The following is a 23,505-nucleotide window of genomic DNA, read 5'->3' on the forward strand; positions in this document are numbered from 1 at the left end:
CTTTCATGTATCTTTAGGGATGAGTTTAATTCATATTTTAGCTCATGAATCTTGTAAGTAAATTATGAATTTGTTTCTCTGAGAGAGGCTACAGAATTACTATCTCTAAACTTTCAAGTTTCAACCCAAATTAAGCCTAAAAACATATCATTGTTGTCCAAAATAAACATATTAAAACATCAAATATAACCAAGATTGCCTCCCCACGGCATATTCTTCACAAAATTTACTTCATGGAGGCATCTTGCAATTACATGCCATTAATTAAAAAATAAAATTAACTCAATATTACAATATTGACAAAGAAGTAGAAATTTGCCACCATATAGAGTGAAATCTCCCATCCAACACATCGGTCCAAGGTGTTGTTAAAGTCATCACCTGTAAATGTATTCAACTCTTGAGACTTCAGATGCCGAAATCATAGGGGAGAAAAAGCTCTCACCATCCCATTTCCAAGGACATCTTCAAGTTGTAATACCACCCATTTTTGCCTTAAGGACGAGCTCCTCAGTGGTGGTGCCAATGATCTCGTTAGCACGTTTCAGCCCAACACAGAAATACCGACCAATAGTATCCTAGATTCAGAGATTATTTGCCAGTTAGAAGTATTACAAAACTATGAACTAACTTTAACTGTAATAAATTTTACTTTAGGATTAAGAAGATTTATGCTTAGACATCAAATAATCAACCACCCGATAGGTTTATCCTACAGTAGTGCTATTATTAAATTTCTCCATCTGCTAGCCACTACATGATGGCATAGAAAAGCCCTTTGGAATATGTTACAAACTCTCTCCTAGAGATGAATGCAATCACTCAACTGGAAAATTCTAAGATGATATTTTCGGGGTAACGAGCAAATACAAAAACGGCCAATGGTTCAATTAGTCCTACTCTGAGTGCTAACAAGATCACACGAGTTAGCCTGTTATTTCAAAGAGAATGGTGGAGAGTCTCACCCGAGAAACAATGCCTAATTTCTCTAACTTTTGAACTGCATCATCCACATCAAAATTACAGCTTTCACCAAACTCTTCCTTGATTAGATCCTCACACCACTTGTCCAGATCCTGTTTAGTAAAATCAATAGATAATCAGAAAGAGTACAAAACAAAAAATTTACTTTAAATGATAAACATCCAGCAAGACCCAAAAAAAAGATTTGAGGGAGGAAGAGGGAACTGAAAATAGATCCTCACCTGCATTGTGGCTTTGCCCTGTTCCATCAATATAAAAAATGAAACAATCACCTCTTTCACCTGCACAATAGTAATTTAGATCAAGCATTTGGCAGAATGTAATTAAATACAATGTGGTTCAATCAAGGCCCATCTATCAAAACTTTCACTAAATAGTTGCTAAACATGAAGTAAAGCTCGTTCAAAAGAAAATTTCTTTTTCTTTAATAAAATTAAAAAATCTAACTGTAAATGAAATCTGCAGACCAACTGTTGTCAAATTATCCTGTGCTCCTATCAGAATATTGCATTTGTTTTACCCATTAGGTAATTCAATATCCAAAATCACTCATGCCCACTCATCATAGGTGAAAGTCCTAATACATCAAAAGGCTTCAATTAAGAAAAACCAGATAATAACTTGATAAAACTCATAGCAGTGTAACAGACTAATAAATCAAAATAGTGAAATATCTTAAAAAGCAGATGATGAAAAACATTGTTTAACAACAAATTGGCATAGAGATGTGGATGACCTTTTTCAGATTTCAGAAACTACTTCTGCCAAAAACATCCCGAAAAGCTTCATAAAGCCAATAAAACTCATGTACGGCTAAAAATATATAACACACAGTTTCTCAATAAAAAATCATTAAGTGGCTATCAAATAAAGACTAACAGGAAGGTGTTTGATAATTTTACAAAGTTCATACAGCCTTAAACTTACTTCTTGCTGGATCACATCATCACACAAGTGAAGAAGAGTGCCCTTCCCACTATCTAGTTGTTTGTCGTACATGGACTGTGTGATTAAATTCTGATATGTAGCCAAGTTTTGCTGAAACCTGCAGCCAGTAGAAGAAACAATATGCAATCAAATGATTTGATCTTTAATCAAGAACAAACAAAACCATTCGACAAACAGAAGTTCCTGTTTCATATCACATACAAGTGATATTTGTCTACATTAAAAGAGGACAGGGAAAATGCATGATCAGTAAGTACAACCAAGAGTTTTATATCAGAATTTTCCATCACCTTATGATACTAACATTATAGAATAACATAGAGCGCATATTTTCTTTCTTCCAAAAGTTGATCACAGCAACTACTTATTAGAGAAAAAAAGGTCAGATAAATTATGCATATTGTTCAATTAAACAAAAATACATCAATAAACCCATAGACAAAAGCATTGATCTTGGATGTCGGCTGTGGGATGGACTACTGTTGTGGAGTAACTCACGTGAAGTATGTCTTAGCACAATAACCAATCACTGTGGAAAGGACCGCGATAATGACCCAAAGATCACGTTCAGTCATTTGGAGGGAACTAATCACAGCAACCTGTTCAGAAAAACACAGTAAGATATTTGGACAACACCGTGACACAGAAAGAAGAGTGGACAAAAGTAGAGACAGTCTGACAAAATAATTGCTAAACTGACCAGCCCAACCACAGCAGAGATCAGGAACTTGACCCAGTCTAGTGGAGTTAATCCTGGATTTTTCTTTTCAGGCTGTTAAGTTAGAAAAAGTCTATGTCAGTCGTGTTGTTTACAGACTTTGAGAACAGAAAATGCTACACAAGAGTCATAAATCAATGAGATAGTAAAGAAAGACATAGAGAGGCAGCCCAAATAACTTACAAGAACTATCTCCATATCGGCCATCGGAATGTTTTTAAAATGTTTCACATATATTCCTCGTTCTGGTTTTAATTTTGTACTTGCTCTCCTGCAGTATGATCATCATTCTCAGATGTATGACACAGTTCTCATAGTTGTTTCAAAAGTAGTTTCACAGGGCATCAATTAGAAAAAAAGCCTAGATACTTTTCCCAATAAAAAAAAGAACAAAATAAATGTGAATTCCATTGTTCATGAGAGGACCACAGTAGGATTTTCATTGTATGCATTTCATATCATAAAAATCATTTTTTTCCATCAACAGTCACCATGGTATGCAAAATTATGATGTAAAAGTTACCACTAATCAGTTGCATGTCAATGCAATAACATGATGAAACTGAAAAATAAAAGAATAAAATTAAACCAGAAACACAAAAACAAAAATTACCTGTAAACAACAATTATCCTATCAAAGGTAGGCTCTTGGATTGTAACCTTGGTCAGCAAATTGCGGAAACTGGGGAACACAGAATAAGAACATCATTGACTGGTGATAATAATCAGAAAGTCAGGACAGGCAACTCAATTAATACATAAGCACATTGCTTGAATCTCCATGTCTATTAATAACCATGGTATAATAAATCTTTTGGCACAGTTGCAAGGCAACGAAGAGAAGACAAGATTGTTAAAGTTACCTAATAATGGCCTACCCTCCAATCAAAAAACCAACCAAACATACACATACAAGTCCATCAAAAGTTATAGGCTGTAATTTTGTTAGTTAATTGAACTTCTTGAGTAAAAATAATCAAGTTAATAAAATTTGTATAGCTTAAAAAAGTTGATAATATCTTGTCATAACCAAAATTTAAAAGTTAAAAAAGATTTTAGACACTTGTGATTTTAAGATTCATACAAGAAGTTCATGTGAAGCATGACATTTTCAAACCACTTGGAATGGCATGCAATATACCCATAAAAATATAGTATATAAATCTGTTGCAGCAATAATACTGTCCCATAGTAATTGCTATATTGAGATAAAATGTACCTTAGTTCCATATTTTCAAGACGGTGTCGTTCAACGTATAGATCATCTTGAATGGCTTCAGAATTAATTTCATCATCCTTCTTTGGGTCCTTCTTACGACTGCCTAACCTCCTGCTAAAAAGTTTTTCTAGCCTGCAAACAAAGAACCCTGAAAAGGATTAAAAAGAAAATAATAAAGTAGGTTAACTTTATTACTAAGAGAAAAAGAATAATATTTTGGGCAATTCCAATGCTAAACAAACTCTTTTAACAGATAAGTTAACAATTCCAGAAACATGAACTGTAATTCACCAACAAATGGTCAGGCAATTTACTCAAGACCATTGTTCAGCTTATTTCAACTATCAGGAACGGACAAATCTAGAAGCATTATAGCTCTTGACTGCATAAATTCAACATGTGACTACTCAAAATTCCAGTACCAACAATATCCATTGATGATAAAAAAATTATAGTCCGAAAGATATACTTACTTTGTTCGTCTCAAAATAAATGACCAAAGGCGTGCAATGAGCATGTCCACTTTCTCCATGAAAAAGAAATCAGTTGTCTGATCAATTCCAATTCCACGTCGAAAGATAACGTACTATAAAGAAAAAAAGTTACAGATTAGCTTTCTTCAAAAGGACCACCCTTAGACCAAAGTTCAAAACAATGGTCAAGCTGGTTCAAACTTTGAAGACTTAACTGAAATTGAAATAAATCCCTAAAATGAAATCTCGTGGCTATTGAACTTCTTTCAGTTTGCAAGTGAGATGTGATTTCTTGCAGAAAAAAATATCAACACTGTTCCTATTTTTAATCTTTGCACTTAAAATTGAAGCTATCATAAAGTATCAGATATTTTGTTTCTCGTAGAAAGATGGCACTAGGTATTAAAGTGACGATCATGAAACATAAAATCCAATAAACTACACATATTGAAATATCTGCATACACAGCATAATGAGACAGATCGAGAACAGAAGCAAATTAACTCACTCTAATTAGCGCAGACAACATATTACACAAGCAGGAGATTTCCAGTACAACTTAATGACACATGCAACTAAACCCAACATAACCAATTTAAAACCATAAAGGGAGTGATTCCAAGGTAAGCACGTTATCAAAAATCTTCAGTGATAAATTTAGAGGAATACCTTATTAGAAAAATCTGGAAGGTTTTCATGGGGATGCTCTTCAAAATACCTCTTCAAAAGCTTCTTGTCAACCTACATTCAACAGAAAGTGAACATTGAGATCAAATTTGAAAGCACATGAAAGCACCCAAGATACATGCACCTATAGAGACTTGTTAATAGTGCATGTTTATATAATTGCATAGCTACCAAAATAGATCAATTTGTACTTATTTGTAAGTACAAACCTTAGACTCATCAACACTGATGGGAAGATTTAGAAGATACTGCCCTGAAAGTGCAACATCAATTTCATCATCAGTTGTTATTTTGAAATTACTCTTTTCCATCACCTGCAAAAAAAGAACAGAATTTTAAACATACATTACAGAGTTTCATATTGAAATTTGATAAGTATACATACACATACTTAAATCATTACATATTAGTAGTGTCTAGTACATGAAATTTCTTCATCTTCACAAGTTTTAGCAGCCAGCCCTTAATCAAATTTTAACCTAAATCCACCCTTCCAATCATTAACAATCCCTATTATTCACCCATTACCCTAACTTAAATACTCACGTTTTAAATGCTATCCTACAAATAAAATATTGATTCTCCTTCATTTATAACAAAATACAAGACCAAATTCAACCTCATTCTACCATAAACCTGAATATCAAATAAAATCTATTATCTATTAGACAAAAAGTAAAATATAGTAGTCATAGTACCTGAAATAAGTACGTCAGGAAATTCTGTTCAAGTGTATCAATTTCGGCAGGTGACAAGTTCTGCTGCTCCAATTTCTGGGCGCCAGATACAGGGTCAAAGAGGGAGTATAGTTGCTGCAAACACCATTAGTACGTAATTAAACTACCACCAAAGGCAAGAAACATTACCATAACATACTTAAGAATAATTGAAAAACCAAGGCTACCATCAAATCCTCAAATTGGAGAAGATACCACGCTCTAATTGTGTACTCAACTCTCTTGCAAAGCTTTAGAAACTCAGACCGGTCAGAACTATGCTCTGCGATAACATTTATACACCCGATTCTAGGTTAACAGCAATAGCAAAATGCAAAACTAGTAAATATATAATTGCATCCTTATTCACATGCATCCATAAAAATGAGTAAAAAAGAAGAAGACAATGGTGATTACCCAAAGAAAAAAAAAAGCGAAACCCTCGTTTTTCTTTTCTCTCATTAGCTGTTATTAATCAAAGATAAATTGTTTCATTTCTTAAGTTTTGAAGTTATTGCTTAGTGGGTCTTGTCATATCCAGTAATTACCAAAGATAAATTAAAATGAAAATGGATAAAATTGCAAAACAGAAGAAATTAGAAGAATTAGAAAAGAGAAATGAAGATAATAACATGAAATTGTAGAATTGACGTACCAATGAGATTGGCCAAAGTCATGATAAGCTTAGGTTTGAGAATGGGAATGACAGATTCACGTTCCAATCGAATAACATCTTTCTTCTTTTTCTTGTCCATCTTGCTTGGTTTCTGTTTCTGTTTCTGTTTCCGTCTGTGTGAGAAGATAATATAATAGTTGAATTACGTTGTAAACTAAGAAGACAAAAGAAGAATATGTTGAAGATCAAATAAAGGGTTTTTTGTTTTGGAATGATTTGATGCTTTGCAAGCAAGGAACCCACTCTGACGTTGCATTAATTAAACTGAAACCGACACGACACACACATCGTTAACATTTCAGGTCCAATTAATTAACTGTAACTGTAACTGTAAAAACTCCTCCTCTCTTCTGTAGAGGGACGTCAGCGGCGGTGAAAGTAAAACAACTCTAGTGTAACTGTAAGGTTATCATTAAGTTACTTCAACGCAAATGCATACACCACTGCAATGATTCACATGCCAAATTCAACTATAATTTTATTAACCTTTATATATATACTGCATTTTTTTTTTTTTTAATGACAGATAACTAGTTTATACATACCTCGACTAATTTTTTAAGACCTTCAAATTACCGACTGGATAAAATCTCTAATAACTACCCCTACTAACATCTAAGAAGGGATTCAAACTCAAAACTTCTTAAATAATATACTCGAGAGTTCTCATCGAGCCACTCGATCCTTTATTTCCTTCCATTGGAAACATTATTAAGAGCATAATGTTTCTCATGTTGTAATTTTCAGTTTTGAATTCAATCTTATATCAAACTTTTTTTCTCTACGGAGGGAAGATTTGATTTTTTAAGCTGCACAAGACATTTAAATAAAATGAAGAAGAAGAAGAACCCATAAAGAAAAAGAGCATCTACATGACATTTCTCTTTTAATCATACAAGACCAAAATTGATTGCGTTTTCCTTTCGAGGGATCAAGTTTTGGGGCTTTTGACACTTTGGCTGAGCAAGAGAATGGTAATTGATTGCCATGTTTTTGTCTACATAATAATTTAAAGTTGCTATTTCTCTGCTTTATTAAATGAAAGTTACAGGCCCAAGGGGCCACTCACTGCCAAAATACTTCCACACTCTGCTTCAATGCATTTGGCCACACATTCAATCAGATATTTACACATTACATATCTGGACAACAGCTTGGCTACATACTTACACAACTTCAACTCTATTCATAACTCTCTTGCAAGAGAAAAAGACAGCTGCTGGAACTCGCACAACATTCATTCATTTTTTAGCCCATTCCCAAGCATAGTGTTCCGGAAGCTGATCTGCAAACGCTCTCAAAAGAAATTGTTCAACTAATATTCATACTCCGTTTGCCAGGTGAAATATAGATTATTTCACTTGTGCTGTTTTCATGAGAGAAACAGAGAAAGCTAGAGAATTAAACTTGAAAGAAGAAACATAAATTTTTAAAATAGGAGATAAAGAGAGACCTTAACAATTTCTAGTCTCCAAAATTATTGAAAAGGTATTCCTCAATCCTCAGTCAACAAGAGAAAACAAAAAATCCTCATGAAAATAAAAATTTAATATAATATAATTATATATATTTTGGCCTACCAATTAGAGAACTGGAGAAACCTGGATTTTTCCCCTCCTGCAACTTACCTCCCAACTACCCTTCTAACATCTAGGCTATATACATGGTGTTGAGTTGGCTCTTGTATAGGTATGTACAAAAACCTATCTCAGGGTCTGTATACTCATTGGCTTCTGCAAATCTGCAGTAACCTCAAAATTCTCTTCTTCGAAGCAAGTCACAGGTTACAATCTCCTGTCACATGCATCTTGGATGCAGTATTTGTTCTTAGCAGTTTTCCCACCCAGATCACAATTTCAACCTTATCGAGAACATTGTAAAATATTTTCTTACTGATTCCAAGACCTCAAGTAGGGTTTCCCCATCTGATCATGCAAAGTAGGATTCTGATGTGGCAAGTTCATCCATCCCATATCATCAGGCATCACAGAGGTAGGTGCATCACGCCCACCCAAGTAGTCAAGCGGATGCGCTGTGTGTGGTAAAGCATTACTAATCCCAGGAGCACCTCCAGCCATCAATCCATAATTCCTTGAAGAAATGAATTGCTCAGTTGATCCTATTGATTCATAGGGATTAACTGAACATAGCTGGCCACAATTCGTTAGAACACTATATAAACTCTGATCAGCGTTGTTTCCGTTCCCAATGCTCTGGCTCTGGAAACTAGATCCATCTGACCCTGTCCAGCCACCACGAACTTGATGCTCCCCAGAAAACCAGTTCTGATTCAACAATTCTCCACTGTTTATATGAGATTGCATAGGCTCTGACATGCGGGCAGGGTTAATAGTCCAATTCTGCATGTTTCCTGGTTGCAAGTTTTCCTGCCTTGGTATTAAGTATCTACCTCTGTCAGGGTAAATGTGCTCCGATATGTTTTGTTGCATGAAAATATCATTCAGTCTCTTCGGCCCCTGCTCAAGTTGCAGCGATGTCTGCAGCTGCTCCTGGAAGTGCCCAGGAAAACGGCCATCAGCAGCCATCAACAAGTTGTTTGGTGGCTGGAAATCCAGCCCTGCCTGTTTCTGCTCTTGATGGTATGATAACATCCCCTGGGCCTTGAAAAGAGACTGCAGGAGCTCATTTCGGTCATGGGTCCGATAAGAATTTAAGGAACCATCATCTGATTGTCTGTGTAGCAAATCTTTCCTCATGTCTCCTTTCAAGTCTGATTCCAGATCAATTAGATGGGATTGTTGGTCTTCATTAACCCGTGGATTCATAAGTGGCAACCCACCGATTGGAAACTCATGGGTAGCAGTAGAATCATAATAAGAACGTGGCCTTCTCATGGCATGCCAGACATTTCCACCAGAAGGAAGAGGATCTTCGTCATTGACATTATCATCAGCAGTGTTCATTTTCTCCAAGGGGCCAGATACATCCGAAGAAGATTTGTCTGATTTAGAGGTAACGTGATTGTTTTCAAGATCCATATCTATGTGGTTGAACTCAGGGTTCCTACTAGGGGAAGAGACTCGCTGTGGATACTGCTCCTGGGGGGAGCCAGGACCAGAGTCTTCATTGTCTTCTGTGTTTGACTCATGCTTTGCTGCTACATCCTCCTTCTGATCATGACATGCATCTCGGTATTCCTCCATTTCATCCTGAACAACAGGGTTCTCTTCTTCCGCATCCTGAACAACAGGGTTCTCTTCTTCCGCATCCTGAACAAAAGGGATCTCTTCTTCCTCATCCTGAACAACAGAGTTCTCTTCTTCCTCATCCTGAACAACAACATTCTCTTCTTCCTCATCCTGAACAACAATATTCTCTTCTTCCTCATCCTGAACAAATGCGTTCTCTTCTTCCTCATCCTGAACAAAAGCGTTCTCTTCTTCCTCATCCTGAGCAACAGCGTTCTCTTCTTCCTCACTCTGACCACCAAAGTGCAAAATGAGAAGGCAAACATTAAACCACTGTGAAAGATTTTCACTCCACACAACACGGACACCCATGTTCAAAGCAATTACCAGAACGAAACAATCTTATTATATCATGCAAATCAGTGAATCAAAATATGTACGGGAACACAGAGAGAGAGAAAGCTGCAACAACAACAACCAGAATGAAAGAATAACCAACCTCAACCAGAAATTTTAATCTGTCTTTCATCTCTTGCCCCAAGGATTGTGTGATTTCCCACATCTGTAACTTTCTTTCTTTCCAGTTGGCATAAAATATAGGGAGATCTTCATTTGCCAGTTGCAACCTATATAAACAGTAATAAACTTGATGGTCAGAAATCAAGAGTTACACTAAGGTATAAAAATGTAATGTGAACTTCAAAACAAACTAACCAATGCTTGTGCAACTTCTTCTTCTCTTCTTCTTCAAACACTTCATAAGGTTGTACATGCAAACCATCAAGGTTTCCTAAAACCCGGTTCAGAGACTTGGATTGAATGCTTTTACCAGACTGCTTCATACTCTTAACAAGTTCATGCTGCTTCTTGCTAATCTGAAAAATCACAAAGTCAAATAATCAGTGATTGCCTTCAAAAAACCATCAGAATTGAATTGATTTCATCACTCAATATTTTGGAATTTCCAAACACTATTCATATCTTTGAATAAAGATCCACATAACTGTATTTCCTTACAAGGTAAATCACTGAGCTTGATGGCACAGCTAAGCAAGAAAACATAAGGCTAATACAGGTACGCCTAGACAATCATGAAAACCAGGTTTAAAAGTTTCTAGAGATGTCCCAATAAGTAAGGACCGTAGAAACTAAACTTAAAAGCATATGACACTAGAGATGGGAACAAGTATGCCGTTTTCTGTTAGTTCTTTATGATTCTTTGTTTAGCTACGCAGGTTAATAATCTAATTTTTGCTCTGTTCAAAAGTGGGTATAATTCAAACTTTTGTGGTAACCTATTTTATTTGGATTTTCCAAAACTATCCTGTTCCTTATCAAAAACAGACGACCAATTAAACAATTGGAAATGCTTAATTTCTTAATTTACGTACTCACTGACTAGGTTACAAGCAGTCCCTCCCAATGGTTCAATACAATTAGTAAGAATTTAATGCACCATTTAACCTTGACAAAAAATTAAAGAAACCTAACCTTGAAATATGACATATACTTGGCACCATCACTATGGTGGATATTGCGCTTCTTTAGCTTGTCTCCTTTTTTGAGTTTTGCTCCCACATTTAGCACGTCATCAGAAGCAAACAATGGATTTCTAGATTTGTCCTTCTTGAAACCTTTGTCGTGCATCCTGATTAACATGGCAAAAATTAAGATTAATTCACAATTGCAGATCTAAATATATCCAATTCACAAATATACAAAATAAACACCTCAAATACAAAACATAGCCATAAAAAATAAGAGATGAAAACTTTTTGAGCCCATCAATCCAAGGAACAAAGTTTTTCTTTGGGCTCAAAACTTACAGTGAGATCCAGGGCTTATGGATGTATACTTAAACGAGTTGGAATCCAAAAGAAAGTCAAAAGCCCTATATCTTTTTCTTTTCTCAGATAAGAAAAGAATCAAAGCAAATAATGTGACAAGGAGAAAAATGTTTCATCCCAGCATAGAGCTAACAAGTAAGAGACAATGGCTACTTGCACAACAGCCAGACCTTTGAAAATGAAAAAAAAAAAAATTGACAGGTTATTTGTCTCAATATTTTCACTTCAGAGAATCAGCCAAAGCTATCATTTGGACATAATAAATCTTCTCATTTCTAAGTACGGAAATCAGCATTCTGCATCACTCATAGCAAAAATTTCAACTTTTCTTCTTTCATAGGTAAATATCTGAACATTAAACAAATAAATTATAGAAACAAAAGAACATACACACATAACAAGCCAAAAACAGCAAAAGAACTAGCCTCTAATTCCCAGAAAAGCCACACATGTATGCAAACATATACACAAATATTGGAACTAAGAGACAGAAATAGAGAGACTTTAAATGAAATAATTGAAATTATTCAAAAAATCACTTAAATGTTAACTACCTTTTTTGATGTTCTCCGCCCTTCACTGCTGAAGAGTTCTGATTATCACTGCTACTTGCTTTCTCATCCGCAACCCAAGAACAAGATTCAGATGTTGCAGTAACATCCTGCTCAAGATCGCGGAGTCTAGATTCACTAGCATTTGAGGATATTCTTTTCTCTGCATCTCTTCTTGACCTAAGACAAATCAAAATTAAGTACACCTAAATGAGATTCAACATCAACATGGATAGAAAACAAACAAAATTAATACCAAACAGAGAAGACCAGAAATGAAAGAAAGAAAGCAAAAGCATTTTAACAAATTAACAAGAAAGTTAATCAGTATTTAATTGTATATTTCAATAAACTGAACAAATTATGCATATTATAATAATAATAATATAGGGGTGAGGGGTCCAACTGCCCAAAGACACTAAATGGATTTACCAGTAATAAGAACAGTGGAAAAGGTCACGGAAAGACTTTACAACTTCAACAGAATGTATGGACTGCTATAATAAATAAAGAACATTTAATATAATTACACATCTTTTAAACTGTACAAAAGAAGAATTATAAAAGAATTTACTAGAGCATAGCCAGTCAAACAACCACAACTATATTTCTACAGCAACAGGGCTCCTCATTTATGTTTTAACACTCTTCAATGATGGAAATAATTAAGCGAACTGAGATTTGAAAGATCACCATTTCTAAGTATCAAATTTGCCAAAACTATATTATTACAACAACAGAGCTCCTCATTTACATTTTATGATAACTACTGTAAGTCCAACTTCATCAAACACCACACAAATGAGATTTGAAAGATCACCACTTCTAACTACCAAATTTGAAGAACTACCAGAAAGCTTCACAAATGAATTTATGATTTTAATCTACCTTTAATTTCCATGTTACAATAGATTAGTTTGTTATATTAGCGAGCAATCGTCTTTTTTACACAATAATTTGGCAAGCATGTGAAACATAGCACTACTTAAGCACACCCAAACTGGATTATCAATTATACACATAAATGACTCTGGCCCTACAAAAAAGAATCATGGAAAAACTAAGGCAGTATCAACCTTCCAAACTTTGGCAAAATTTCCTCTTCTGGATCTTTGCAGCTTTCCCAGTTATCCTTCAACTTCTGCAAATACTCTATAATACTGCCAAAAGCAGAGAAAATCAAAACTACATATTTTGGGCAAATGCACCAAGTCAAACAACAGCACATCACACATTGGAAAAATAGGCTATGCTTGACATACTCATCATGATATTTCTGCAACTCAGAGTAATATGCTTTCTTATCAGCCTTTAAACATCGTTCCTGGTGAAGAACTGCATCAGGATGAAGATTACCTGAACAAAGTGAAGCACCCCTGCAGCATATTTTCCATTATGCAAACTGACTCAGACCTTGGACTAGCATCTTACATCATAAAATAAGGATATTTCTCTCAAAGACTAAAAAATGCATAAAGTTTCCATCTTTTTCATTCTAGTTTATGCTGAGTTATAAAAACAGTGAGAATAAAGCCGCAGCGACACCAAATCTGTAAGTACAAGGTGCAATCAAGAATGGTATTGACAAGAAATTAAACAACTGTGAAAAACAACACATGAAATATATAGGATAAAGAAAAAGCATTTCCGTCGAAGTGAATACTATATTCTGCAGCAGAATCACACTATTTTGATATGAAGTTTAGCCATTCTGTAGCCTATAATTTTTTTTTCTCTTCTCTTTGTTTAGTTGATCAAATTTACAAGATTTTCTTATTCCTCTATAAGGACCCAAGCAACAAGCAAAAAATTTACTGATAATCATGAGAATGAATTGAAGATTTTTTTCTTTTCCCATGGGAATTAATTGATATATTTGAACCTAAGACCTTCCTGTAACTCCATCAATTCTTCTCTCTTCAACAAGGTAAAAGGATGACAATGCTAATAAAGTATTCACCAATCATCAAATCCTTGCTACAGGTTCATCCAACTAGTAGTGTTCATCCAACAGCATATTGCAAATTTGTATATCGAAAATCAGAGTAAGGTTTCTAAGAAGGAGAAGAAATTATATTTCCACAAAAAATTTTCACTGCATTTATGAATATAAGCATAATAAAATAAAACAAAACAACTATCTGCTGAACATGCTTATCCAAACTTATATCTATGTGTGAATTCGAGTGTTTGTGTGTGTTGTGAGTGTCTATCCATACTTATATCTATGTAACCATGCTTATATCAATACTTGCCNAACCTAAGACCTTACTGTAACTCCACCAATTCTTCTCTCTTCAACAAGGTAAAAGGATGAAAATGCTAATAAAGTATTCAGCAATCATCAAATCCTTGCTACAGGTTCATCCAACTAGTAGTGTTCATCCAACAGCATATTGCAAATTTGTATATCTAAAATCAGAGTAAGGTTTCTAAGAAGGAGAAGAAATTATATTTCCACAAAAAATTTTCACTGCATTTATGAATATAAGCATAATAAAATAAAACAAAACAACTATCTGCTGAACATGCTTATCCAAACTTATATCTATGTGTGAATTCGAGTGTTTGTGTGTGTTGTGAGTGTCTATCCATACTTATATCTATGTAACCATGCTTATATCAATACTTGCCATTTGAGAAAAGGATTTCCAAAGTCAATATTATCCCCAGAAAGTAGTGCTTGAACAACATGTTCTGCATTTTGTCCACTAGGAAGAAACTGCATAAGAAACTTTCTCTCATCTTCTGATAGCTGAGTCTGCCAAACCTATAACAAATTTCAAAAAAATGCATACAAAAAAACTGGAGTTCAGAATACTGTGTTTGCAGCAAAAGAGTAATTAATAATATCTATTAGACATGTGGATACCTCGTAAGAGAGAACCTCACTCAAATTCTCCAACTCAAAAATATCTTGAGGAATAGAAAAAACATCTGCCAAAGCATTGTGGGAACCAGGAACAGAATCAATGAATGGCCTTAAATTCCTCCTAGTTATTCCAATCTGATCCTTTCTGGCAACAATCTTTTTTATATTCCCGTCCCACTCAAGAGAAATATGTGATTTCGAGTTTAAACCCTTGTGTTGTGACTCCAATTTTCTCTTCTTCATTCCATATTGCTTCAGAGAACTGCAACCTGCCACACTGGTACCATTAACTCTCTTTCTCCGCTGATCAGCGGCCATTGCCACAATCTGTCAAAAATATCCCCCTGCTAAAACTTAGACTGAGTATGCTCCCTCCATCTGCAAACCTTAAACCACCATGCAGTAATTATCTAACTTGCATTAAACTAAATGCAGTAACGTGAAAATTAAACTCAAACAAGTAACCATTTCAAGAATCTAAACTAGGTAAAAAAATCCAGCCTATTATCAAATTCAAGGCTGATTTTAACACAGTGAAAAGAATAATAAATAAACCATCAAACTATTTAAAAAAATAAAATAAAATCTTGCAATTCTAACATACATATAACCCAATTAAATTGAAACAAACTTAATAAAACACCCACTCAAAACACACCCAAAACCAGTAACCCCAAATTAAAAAACAAACCCACAATCAATCCACGACATAAACAATCACAGCCAAAAATAAACCCAAACAACACATCAAAAGAACACGCAATTCAAAATTTCAAACAACAAAAAACCCTAAAAAAATCGCAAGAAAACACAAAGCCAAATACCTGAAAACCACTCAATGCTATACCAGTGAACACCCAACGAAAATAATTAAAATATTTTCAATTAAAATCCTGGTTGAGCACGAGAGGCAGGTAGCTGCGAGAGATATGAAGAGGGTTTCGTGGGGTTATCTGATTAGGTTTTTGTTTTGTTTCGTTTTGTTTATGAAGAGTGAGAGATAGAGAGAAACACACGACATAAAAGGAAAACTAAAAAGAAAGAAAGATAGATAGATAGGGACGAGATTGAGATTAGAGAAAGATCAGACGAGTGAGGTTTCTCGCAACCGTTATGGTGGACATTGAATCGTTCATTCGCGCGCTTGGGCGCGGCTTGGCTCCAGCCATGGCTCACTCATGGGTTCGCTCTTGGCTTGTTTGGCTGGCGTTGGATTTTTTCTTTTTCTTATTTTTATTTATGGTAACATATATTGATTGGTTGAGTGGCCCTTTAATATTATTTAAGGAATAAAAATTCAGCATAGATTTGATGTCGATATTTGATTGGTCCATTAATACATATAATATTACTAACATGTGACAATTATTAATAGTACCATATTAATTGTCGCATTGACTTATATAGAATCTTTAATATTTTTAATAACAATTTATATTTGTTGCCCAAACTTTAGGGGTGATTTGTAAAAAATTATAGCGAGGAGGATTAAAAATCCGAACTTTTGTGGGCAAAGACGTGGACAATGATTAGAGATATGAGTCCATATCCAATTTTGAGGACACCATGACCATAGTCTTGGTATTGAAGAAGAGATAGAAGGGTTTTGATTTTGAGGTCTATAGAGATGATAGATTATTCTAACTTATAAAATGAATCACCTTGTAGGTCAATTAACTTAGTGGTTTTAGTTCAACTAGTTTCAAAAATAAATACCTAAACCCCGTCTCGTTAATTTTCATTAATAATTTTTTTTTTAAAATAATTAAATGACATTTATACCCTTTGTCAACCTAAACCCTAAATACTCCAAATCTCATAACAAACACTTTGTTGTCTCAAACAGCTACCATGAAGCCTTGGAGGCCTCATAGCAGAGTTGAGTATAATTTCCCAATAGGCAATATTGAGAATCCTTAAGCAAAGCAATATTCTAAAGTGATGAGTAAGTATATACCAGTGGTACATTCCATTCAAGCCACATCTCTTATTTTCTTTCATATATACCTCCTTCAAAAAAGTCCCTTTGAAAATCAGTGTAATTGGACCCAAAATAAAGATCAAGAATTCCTTTAAATTATTATTGCATTTCATTTCATATACTACTAATATTTAAATTATAAATTGAGGTAGTAAATGATTTATTAACGTCACAAAATCAAAAATATTAAAATATGGTGAGAATTTTAGGTTTAATAATAAAGAATCAAAATTGGTAATGTTTGATTTGGCTCGGCTAGTGCCTACCAAGCCATTGGAAACGACATCGCATTCCAGCTGCCGGTAAAATGTTGGAGTCTTTTGATTCCCCCATGGACTTTCATATATCAAAGTAAACGTTTTATTCTTTTCTTAATTTCATGGTCTTCTCTTCTTGCAGTCCCTTTCTTTGAAGCCTTAATTACTTTACTTTACGCGCAAGTATATACTATTGCCTCAAGCTTCACATTGTTTAATTTTTATTTTCTTTCTAATATAAACTTCAAATACATTCACCTAATTCTTTATTTATTTGTTCAAACTTACCAAAACACAAATAATAATAAAATGCGTTTTAATCTTCTTACATCAAGGCATCAGTTGTTTTTTTTTTTTTATCTGCATAAAGACTGTCGTGTCCTTTTTGGCTACCAAAGACGTCACCAAATCTGGGCCATTCAAATGGGTGAGCATAAAATACTTGGCCTAAAAACAAAACAGTTGCTGAGTGAGTTCCTGTAAACTGAAATGGCAGCAAAAATATTATCACCAAATCCACAGCTTCTCTGTTCCTTTTCTCTTCGTTCAAAACTTAGTTTCAGAGAGGTGAGGCAGCAGCAATCATGGCTGAGGACAGCTACAAAACCCAAGAGACAGGTGGTGGTTGGTGTGTCCATTCAAGAACCTCTCGTATCTACTCTTGTGGAAAACATCAGCAATTACCACCAAAACACTGAGCCATTTTATTTAATAGCTGACAGTGCAGTGGGCTATTCTTTGGCTAGCTACTACACTTCTCTTGGTTTATTTGTCATATCTGTTCCTGGTCTCTGGTCTCTCATCAAACGTTCGGTTAAATCCAAGGTATAGTACTAATTCGAAGAAATTTAACAAGTGGGTTTGTTTGTTTAGTTTTTTAAAATTACTTTTGTTACTGATATGTAAAGAATGATCGTGAAGACATAAGCTTTCTGCAAGCTTGAAATACTGGCTGTTGGATTAAGTTTAAATTGTTTTATTTCAGATAGTGCAAAAGACATTTATAGGAGAAGGGGAAAGTATGAAGGCACCGAATCAGGTCGCCGGGGAGATCTTATCTTTCTTTACTCGCAATAATTTTGTGGTCACTGATAGAGGAGAGACTGTAACGTAAGCCATTATTTCCTCATCCTCTTATCTATATACTATTCAAGTCTTATGTTATTGGATTTCTTAATTTTGAACATCAAATGAAGTGAATTTACCATTTCCATTATTAACAAGAGGGAAAAGACCATTTTTTGAGGTTAACATTAAGGCTTCTGATTTGGGTGAAGGTTTGAAGGAATGATGGTTCCGAGCCGAGGCCAAGCAGCATTGCTCACATTCTGCACTTGCATTAGCTTGGCAAGTGTTGCCCTTGTGCTTACCATAACCTATCCGGATATCGGCAATAACTGGTTCTGGATCACCATCCTCAGTCCACTAGCGTAAGTGCAGGTGTTTTGTTCTCTACCAGTTTTCTTGTGAAATTCAACTTGAAATATTGGTTCTGATTTTGGGATGACTCGCAGGGGAGCATATTACTGGAAACGAGCATCAAGAAAAGAGCAAATTAAGGTTAAATTGCTGGTTGCCGACGATGGTACCCTGTCCGAGATCGTTGTCCAAGGAGATGAGCAGCAAGTAGACCAAATGAGGAAAGAGCTTCAGCTTAGTGAAAAAGGCATGGTATATGTTAAGGGCATCTTTGAGAGATGATATTTGATCGCTGAAAAGGCTATTCAATTTTTCAGTTGGGCTTGTGCTATGCAATCATAATATGAACTTATAAGGGAGCACAGCAAATTGAGTATCAACGGAAATAGTTATTAACGGTGTCCTTTTAATGGAGATGAGCCTAGAACCAGGATTGTGTTGTGTTTTGTGTTTTGTATTTCCCGGAAATTTTGAGATGCATATGCTCTTAAATACATAATATGATTTTGCTCTTGTTACCTGAAAAAGTTTCAATTCTTACATATTGATTATTATCATCAAGAGTAATATTAGTCTTACAAAGAGGCATACAAAGAGACAAATTCAACCTTTAAAATTCATGATTTTCTCTCTCTCTCTCTCTTTCCTTTCTTTTAAGGATTGGATTTGTCTCTTTGTAAGGCTAGTATTACTCTTTGTATAAATAGTATTACCCAACACGGATAAAGTTATTTGTACAAATTTTTTGTACAAAGAGAGTTTGTACAAAATGACGTGACACATCATGTGAGTGTCACGTGACATATCATGTGAGTGTCACGTGACATGAGAGTCCACATAACATTAATGTGATATTAAGTTACTTGGGTCCTAATGTCATATGATATGTTTTATGACATATCACGTCAGTTTATACAAACTCTCTATCCTTTGTACAAACTCTTATACAAACTAATGTGACTTGTCACAAAAGATAGGACCCATGTAACTTAATATCATATTAATGTTATGTGGATTGTGGACTCTCATGTCATGTGACACTCACATGATGTGTCACGTCACTTTGTACGAACTCTCTTTGTACAAATAGCTTTACCTGTATTAATAGCTTTACCTGTGTTTAAAATGGAAACCGACTTCTTCTTCATTGATAAAATAAAACATAAGCAACGGTGAATTAAGGCATGAGCAAAAGACATTGGAAATTATGAACAGCGTAGGAGCCATGAAGAATTAGAGATTATCAGCATGAAAGGAAAAGATAAGAGATCAAACACAATACTCGTCATCTTTTGCCTAATGAATATGAGTAATCTAGAAACACAATTATATACCCTTAAAGTTTAGCATTGCAAAATAAAAGTTGAACAATTAAAGTACAAGTTCAATACCAATGTATCAAAAAACAGGCAACTTATTCCGAATTACAGTATCCCAACCTCAAATAATGGGTGGTAAAACACAAAGACCTGCGTCAAATCTTCGGCATTATCTGATAAAATAAAAAAATTGAGATCCCACATAAACACGGTTCACTAGAATAGAAAACCACACTTCTCAACCAATCATCAACTTGTTCTCATCCAAGAAGGAGTAAGTAGGTACTTCCAGGTTGTATGGTGCTGGCCCCTTGCGAATCCTGCCAGATATATCATAATGGGAACCATGGCAAGGACAAAACCATCCACCAAAATCACCCGCATTTGGCAAGGGAATGCAACCCAGATGTGTGCAGACGCCAATGACAATAAGCCATTCTGGATTCTTAACCCTCTCTGCATCTTGCTGAGGATCACGAAGAGTTCCCACATCAACACTGTTTGCAAGTTGGATATCTTCCTCAGTACGACGCCTGATAAAAACTGGCTTCCCACGCCACTTAACAGTCACAGTAGTGCCAGGCTCAATGCTAGAGAGATCAACCTCAAGAGAGGCCATGGCAAGAACATCCTTACTGGCAGACATGCTCAGAACAAGCTTAAGGATGAGGAGACGGAGCAGTGAAGCATACACAAACCTACCACCAGTCAATACAAAATAGGCAAAAGCCCGCTTGTTAGGATCACCAGGAGGATAACGCTCGTGATTGTATTCATCATATACTATCTTAGAAGTGGGGTTCTTAACAGCTGCCACTGTTGGTGGAATACCGGGCACTACAGAGTTTTCATCCCTCGGTGTGAGGGCCTCAGAAGCAAAACCTGAAACATTATTAAACAAGAAGGATGGTGTCTTCACTAAATATTCCCCAAATATGAGCAATTATAGAGAGAAAGAACTACATGTTGCATAACTAGGAGGGCAGCAAAAAAGAAACTGTAATTCTAGCATTTAAATCCTTTATAACACACTTGAGGTTGAAAGGGCAATAAGCAACTTCAGAAAGCCACTCAAAATTATGTAACTTGTTTCACAATCATGATCATGGAATCAATATATACTTTTAGACACTTAGTTGAATAAAATATTTTCCTTCACTATTTGTTTGATAGCAGTTCCTGTTTTCCCCAAGGACATTCACCAAAAAAGGGAAGTAATAAGGAAAGCCCCATAATCAGGGTTAACCAAGTATATAATCTCTCACATTCACTACTGCAAATAGCACGCAACATGCATATATAACATACTATTCAGTTCACATAAACATGAAACAGCAACAAGAAGCAGCCTAAGGACAAAATTCCTAGTACAGGGGAAAGGTAAGACCAATCAATAAACTCCAACATGGGCAACTTAGATAGTTCCAAAAATGTCATAATATACAAACTCACTGGATAGTTGCGTATAAAACCAGTCATAAGGACATGCTGTCATCCTTTACAAGTAAACAACTTGAGACTTTAATAATAATCATTAAAAAGCACACCTTCCTTTGTAAAATAGGATTTCAACCCAATTCAGGTCACATTGCATCTACTAACAAATACAGCAAAATAATAAAAATTAAAAAAAGGAGTGAGAGAGAAAATCGTTTTTTGAGTAAAAAGCAAAAAATCTGAGCACAAATTAACTTGAGAAATGAAAGGCAAAAGAAAAACCAGTACATGTTATAGAGGTTGGAAATTAACTCATCCCTTAATGATATCTGACTAATATAAAATGGGAAGTTCCATTGCTGCAATGCTACTTAGTAACAGACATCTACACCACCATAAATGGATTTGTGAGATAGCACTGTTTGACTCGGCTTTTACTTCGTGCTGTTTGATTCTCGTAAAAAGATTCTACCAATTTCTCTTTACGTGAAGTATGTTTCAGGTGATAAATTAACATAACTTTTCTTCATGGATTAAAAATTTTCTGTTACTTCAAAAATACAGCTAATACAAACAAGCGGCAAACATAGTCACTCTCAAGAGAATAACTTCAGAAATTGATAGAAAAAAATGTTTCCTAAGAAAGTAATGAATTTTCTGTTTCTGCTCCCAGAAATCTACTAGTTTAACATGAAACCAAATACTATATTTCGCTTCTTGCTTTCGAAACCCAAAGCAATAAATGAAGCAAATTTTCAACAAAACAAAAAAGCCATTTTTATTCACCTAAGTAAATCGAACTTCTTTAAGCAATAAATCAAAAACTTGACATACTACCTCAAAGTTTAACCATGCAACTAATAACAAGCTACTCGAAAAAAATTATTACTACCGAAACGAAATATAAAGTAAATTACAACAAATTCAACAACATAAAATTAAATGAAAAAGTCTGAACCCTAACTAACCTCGGCAAGGAAGATGGAACTGAGGTGCAAAGAACGGGGAGCTGGAGAAGCCGCTGGATCTGAAATCATCGGATGACGAGGAGGAGGAGGACAAATCAGCACCGTTGATTAGATTCCGTGACGGCGCAATTGGTCTCCAAGATGACGGGGATGATGATGAGGACAGAGACAAAAGCCTCCTCGCCGCGACTCTCAACATCTTCAAACGCTCGATTATCTCTTCGGAATGGCAGTACTGTCGTCAATCTCTGGCTTGGCGAAAATTTGGGAATTTCAGAGGGACGATAAAAAGGGTCGCCTGTTTTTACAGATCAAGCGGTAATTAGTTCGTTCAATTGGTGTCCCTGATTTTGACACGTGGGCGTATACCGCGGTCCAATTTTTATAATTCGTTTTCTCTTTACGTGAAGTATGTTTGGCTGGGGTTATCTCGTCATTTTATATAAACAAATTACCATTTAGTTATCAAATAATATAAATTACTGTTGGTAATATAGATGATAATTTGATTACTTTTATTTTTTTAGAGTGTGTTTGATTTATTATTTTAGATATGATTTTGAGGATAGTATTGGATAGTTGGATAGGGTTATAATTACGAGATTAGGATTTGTAGAATATGTGTTTGGTAGAGTATTTTTACCTTGATATTTGTGTTGAATATTTGATTAATATATTTTTTTATAAATGATTTATTAATATAGTATTTTGTTGTATTTTGTTAAAATAATGTATTATTATATATATATAACTTATCAAGTTACATTTTAATAATACTAAATATTTTATTGGTAATTTTGTCATCCGTAGGTATTAAAAAACAAAGGCTTCGTTTGGTTGGATTTTGGGAATACTACTTTTAGTATTCCCAAAAAAGTTAAACAGTAAAATACCCAAAAATTCTTGGCTTCGTTTGGTTGGATTTTGGGAATACTACTTTTAGTATTCCCAAAAAAGTTAAACAGTAAAATACCCAAAAACTCACAATATTATTCAACTTTATTCAACATTTTTTAAACCCCCTAAATTTGTTAATTCAATTAAATACCCCTAAATATTTTTAATGTTTTTGTTACGGCGACTCCGGCTACCCTCCGACGGTGGTGGCCGGCTGTCCGTATTTGAGGGTGGATTGGGGGTATTTTTGTTAACTTTTAATGTTTTATTATAAGGGGTGTTTTGTAAAAAAACAAACATAAGGGGTATTTTAAATTTATAAATCCTACATCGTAATACCCGCCCAATTCAACTTTTTTTTTAACTTTTTTCAAAAAAACTTTTCCC

General features: G+C 34.8%; 4 protein-coding genes across 4 annotated transcripts; 1 reads left to right on the top strand and 3 right to left on the bottom strand.

Moving 5' to 3' along the window:
* Positions 1-51: 51 nt before the first annotated feature.
* LOC116113872 lies at positions 52-6,655 on the bottom strand. Its single transcript, XM_031400037.1, has 15 exons — positions 6,401-6,655; positions 5,934-6,028; positions 5,728-5,841; positions 5,239-5,343; positions 5,012-5,083; positions 4,343-4,455; positions 3,870-4,001; positions 3,264-3,332; positions 2,834-2,921; positions 2,633-2,704; positions 2,431-2,531; positions 1,912-2,029; positions 1,206-1,265; positions 966-1,076; positions 52-578 (listed from the first exon to the last, which is right to left on the bottom strand). Exons 1-15 carry the CDS (start codon positions 6,498-6,500, stop codon positions 468-470), a joined length of 1,461 nt encoding a protein of 486 aa, XP_031255897.1. The 5' UTR covers positions 6,501-6,655; the 3' UTR covers positions 52-467.
* A 1,208-nt stretch (positions 6,656-7,863) lies between these two features.
* Positions 7,864-15,893, bottom strand: LOC116113831. The gene is made up of 10 exons (XM_031399994.1): positions 15,665-15,893; positions 14,841-15,226; positions 14,602-14,738; positions 13,231-13,344; positions 13,045-13,128; positions 11,972-12,148; positions 11,062-11,218; positions 10,285-10,445; positions 10,070-10,196; positions 7,864-9,861 (listed from the first exon to the last, which is right to left on the bottom strand). Exons 2-10 carry the CDS (start codon positions 15,156-15,158, stop codon positions 8,311-8,313), a joined length of 2,826 nt encoding a protein of 941 aa, XP_031255854.1. The 5' UTR covers positions 15,159-15,226; positions 15,665-15,893; the 3' UTR covers positions 7,864-8,310.
* Positions 15,894-17,512: 1,619 nt separating this feature from the next.
* LOC116113867 (protein COFACTOR ASSEMBLY OF COMPLEX C SUBUNIT B CCB1, chloroplastic-like) lies at positions 17,513-18,815 on the top strand. Its single transcript, XM_031400033.1, has 4 exons — positions 17,513-17,903; positions 18,064-18,188; positions 18,356-18,508; positions 18,593-18,815. Exons 1-4 carry the CDS (start codon positions 17,568-17,570, stop codon positions 18,777-18,779), a joined length of 801 nt encoding a protein of 266 aa, XP_031255893.1. The 5' UTR covers positions 17,513-17,567; the 3' UTR covers positions 18,780-18,815.
* A 1,032-nt stretch (positions 18,816-19,847) lies between these two features.
* Positions 19,848-22,435, bottom strand: LOC116113874 (cytochrome b-c1 complex subunit Rieske-4, mitochondrial-like). Its single transcript, XM_031400039.1, has 2 exons — positions 22,222-22,435; positions 19,848-20,698 (listed from the first exon to the last, which is right to left on the bottom strand). Exons 1-2 carry the CDS (start codon positions 22,418-22,420, stop codon positions 20,055-20,057), a joined length of 843 nt encoding a protein of 280 aa, XP_031255899.1. The 5' UTR covers positions 22,421-22,435; the 3' UTR covers positions 19,848-20,054.
* Positions 22,436-23,505: the final 1,070 nt, after the last annotated feature.

Source organism: Pistacia vera, unplaced genomic scaffold, assembly GCF_008641045.1.
Source record: "Pistacia vera cultivar Batoury unplaced genomic scaffold, PisVer_v2 Contig691, whole genome shotgun sequence".
NCBI classification, from domain to species: domain Eukaryota; kingdom Viridiplantae; phylum Streptophyta; class Magnoliopsida; order Sapindales; family Anacardiaceae; genus Pistacia; species Pistacia vera.

Excerpts from the sequence above, each read along its gene's own strand:
- LOC116113872 (XM_031400037.1), bottom strand. The coding sequence starts at position 6,500 with ATGGACAAGAAAAAGAAGAAAGATGTTATTCGATTGGAACGTGAATCT. Across the intron at positions 5,344-5,727 it reads TCCTGACGTACTTATTTCAG|GTGATGGAAAAGAGTAATTT; the intron begins GTACTATGACTA and ends CTTTTTTTGCAG. Across the intron at positions 4,456-5,011 it reads TTCCAGATTTTTCTAATAAG|TACGTTATCTTTCGACGTGG; the intron begins GTATTCCTCTAA and ends TTTTCTTTATAG.
- LOC116113831 (XM_031399994.1), bottom strand. The coding sequence starts at position 15,158 with ATGGCCGCTGATCAGCGGAGAAAGAGAGTTAATGGTACCAGTGTGGCA. Across the intron at positions 12,149-13,044 it reads ATTTTGCCAAAGTTTGGAAG|GTCAAGAAGAGATGCAGAGA; the intron begins GTTGATACTGCC and ends GATTTGTCTTAG. Across the intron at positions 11,219-11,971 it reads GGCGGAGAACATCAAAAAAG|GATGCACGACAAAGGTTTCA; the intron begins GTAGTTAACATT and ends CATGTTAATCAG.
- LOC116113867 (XM_031400033.1), top strand. The coding sequence starts at position 17,568 with ATGGCAGCAAAAATATTATCACCAAATCCACAGCTTCTCTGTTCCTTT. Across the intron at positions 17,904-18,063 it reads AACGTTCGGTTAAATCCAAG|ATAGTGCAAAAGACATTTAT; the intron begins GTATAGTACTAA and ends GTTTTATTTCAG. Across the intron at positions 18,189-18,355 it reads GATAGAGGAGAGACTGTAAC|GTTTGAAGGAATGATGGTTC; the intron begins GTAAGCCATTAT and ends ATTTGGGTGAAG.
- LOC116113874 (XM_031400039.1), bottom strand. The coding sequence starts at position 22,420 with ATGTTGAGAGTCGCGGCGAGGAGGCTTTTGTCTCTGTCCTCATCATCA. Across the intron at positions 20,699-22,221 it reads GTTCCATCTTCCTTGCCGAG|GTTTTGCTTCTGAGGCCCTC; the intron begins GTTAGTTAGGGT and ends ATAATGTTTCAG.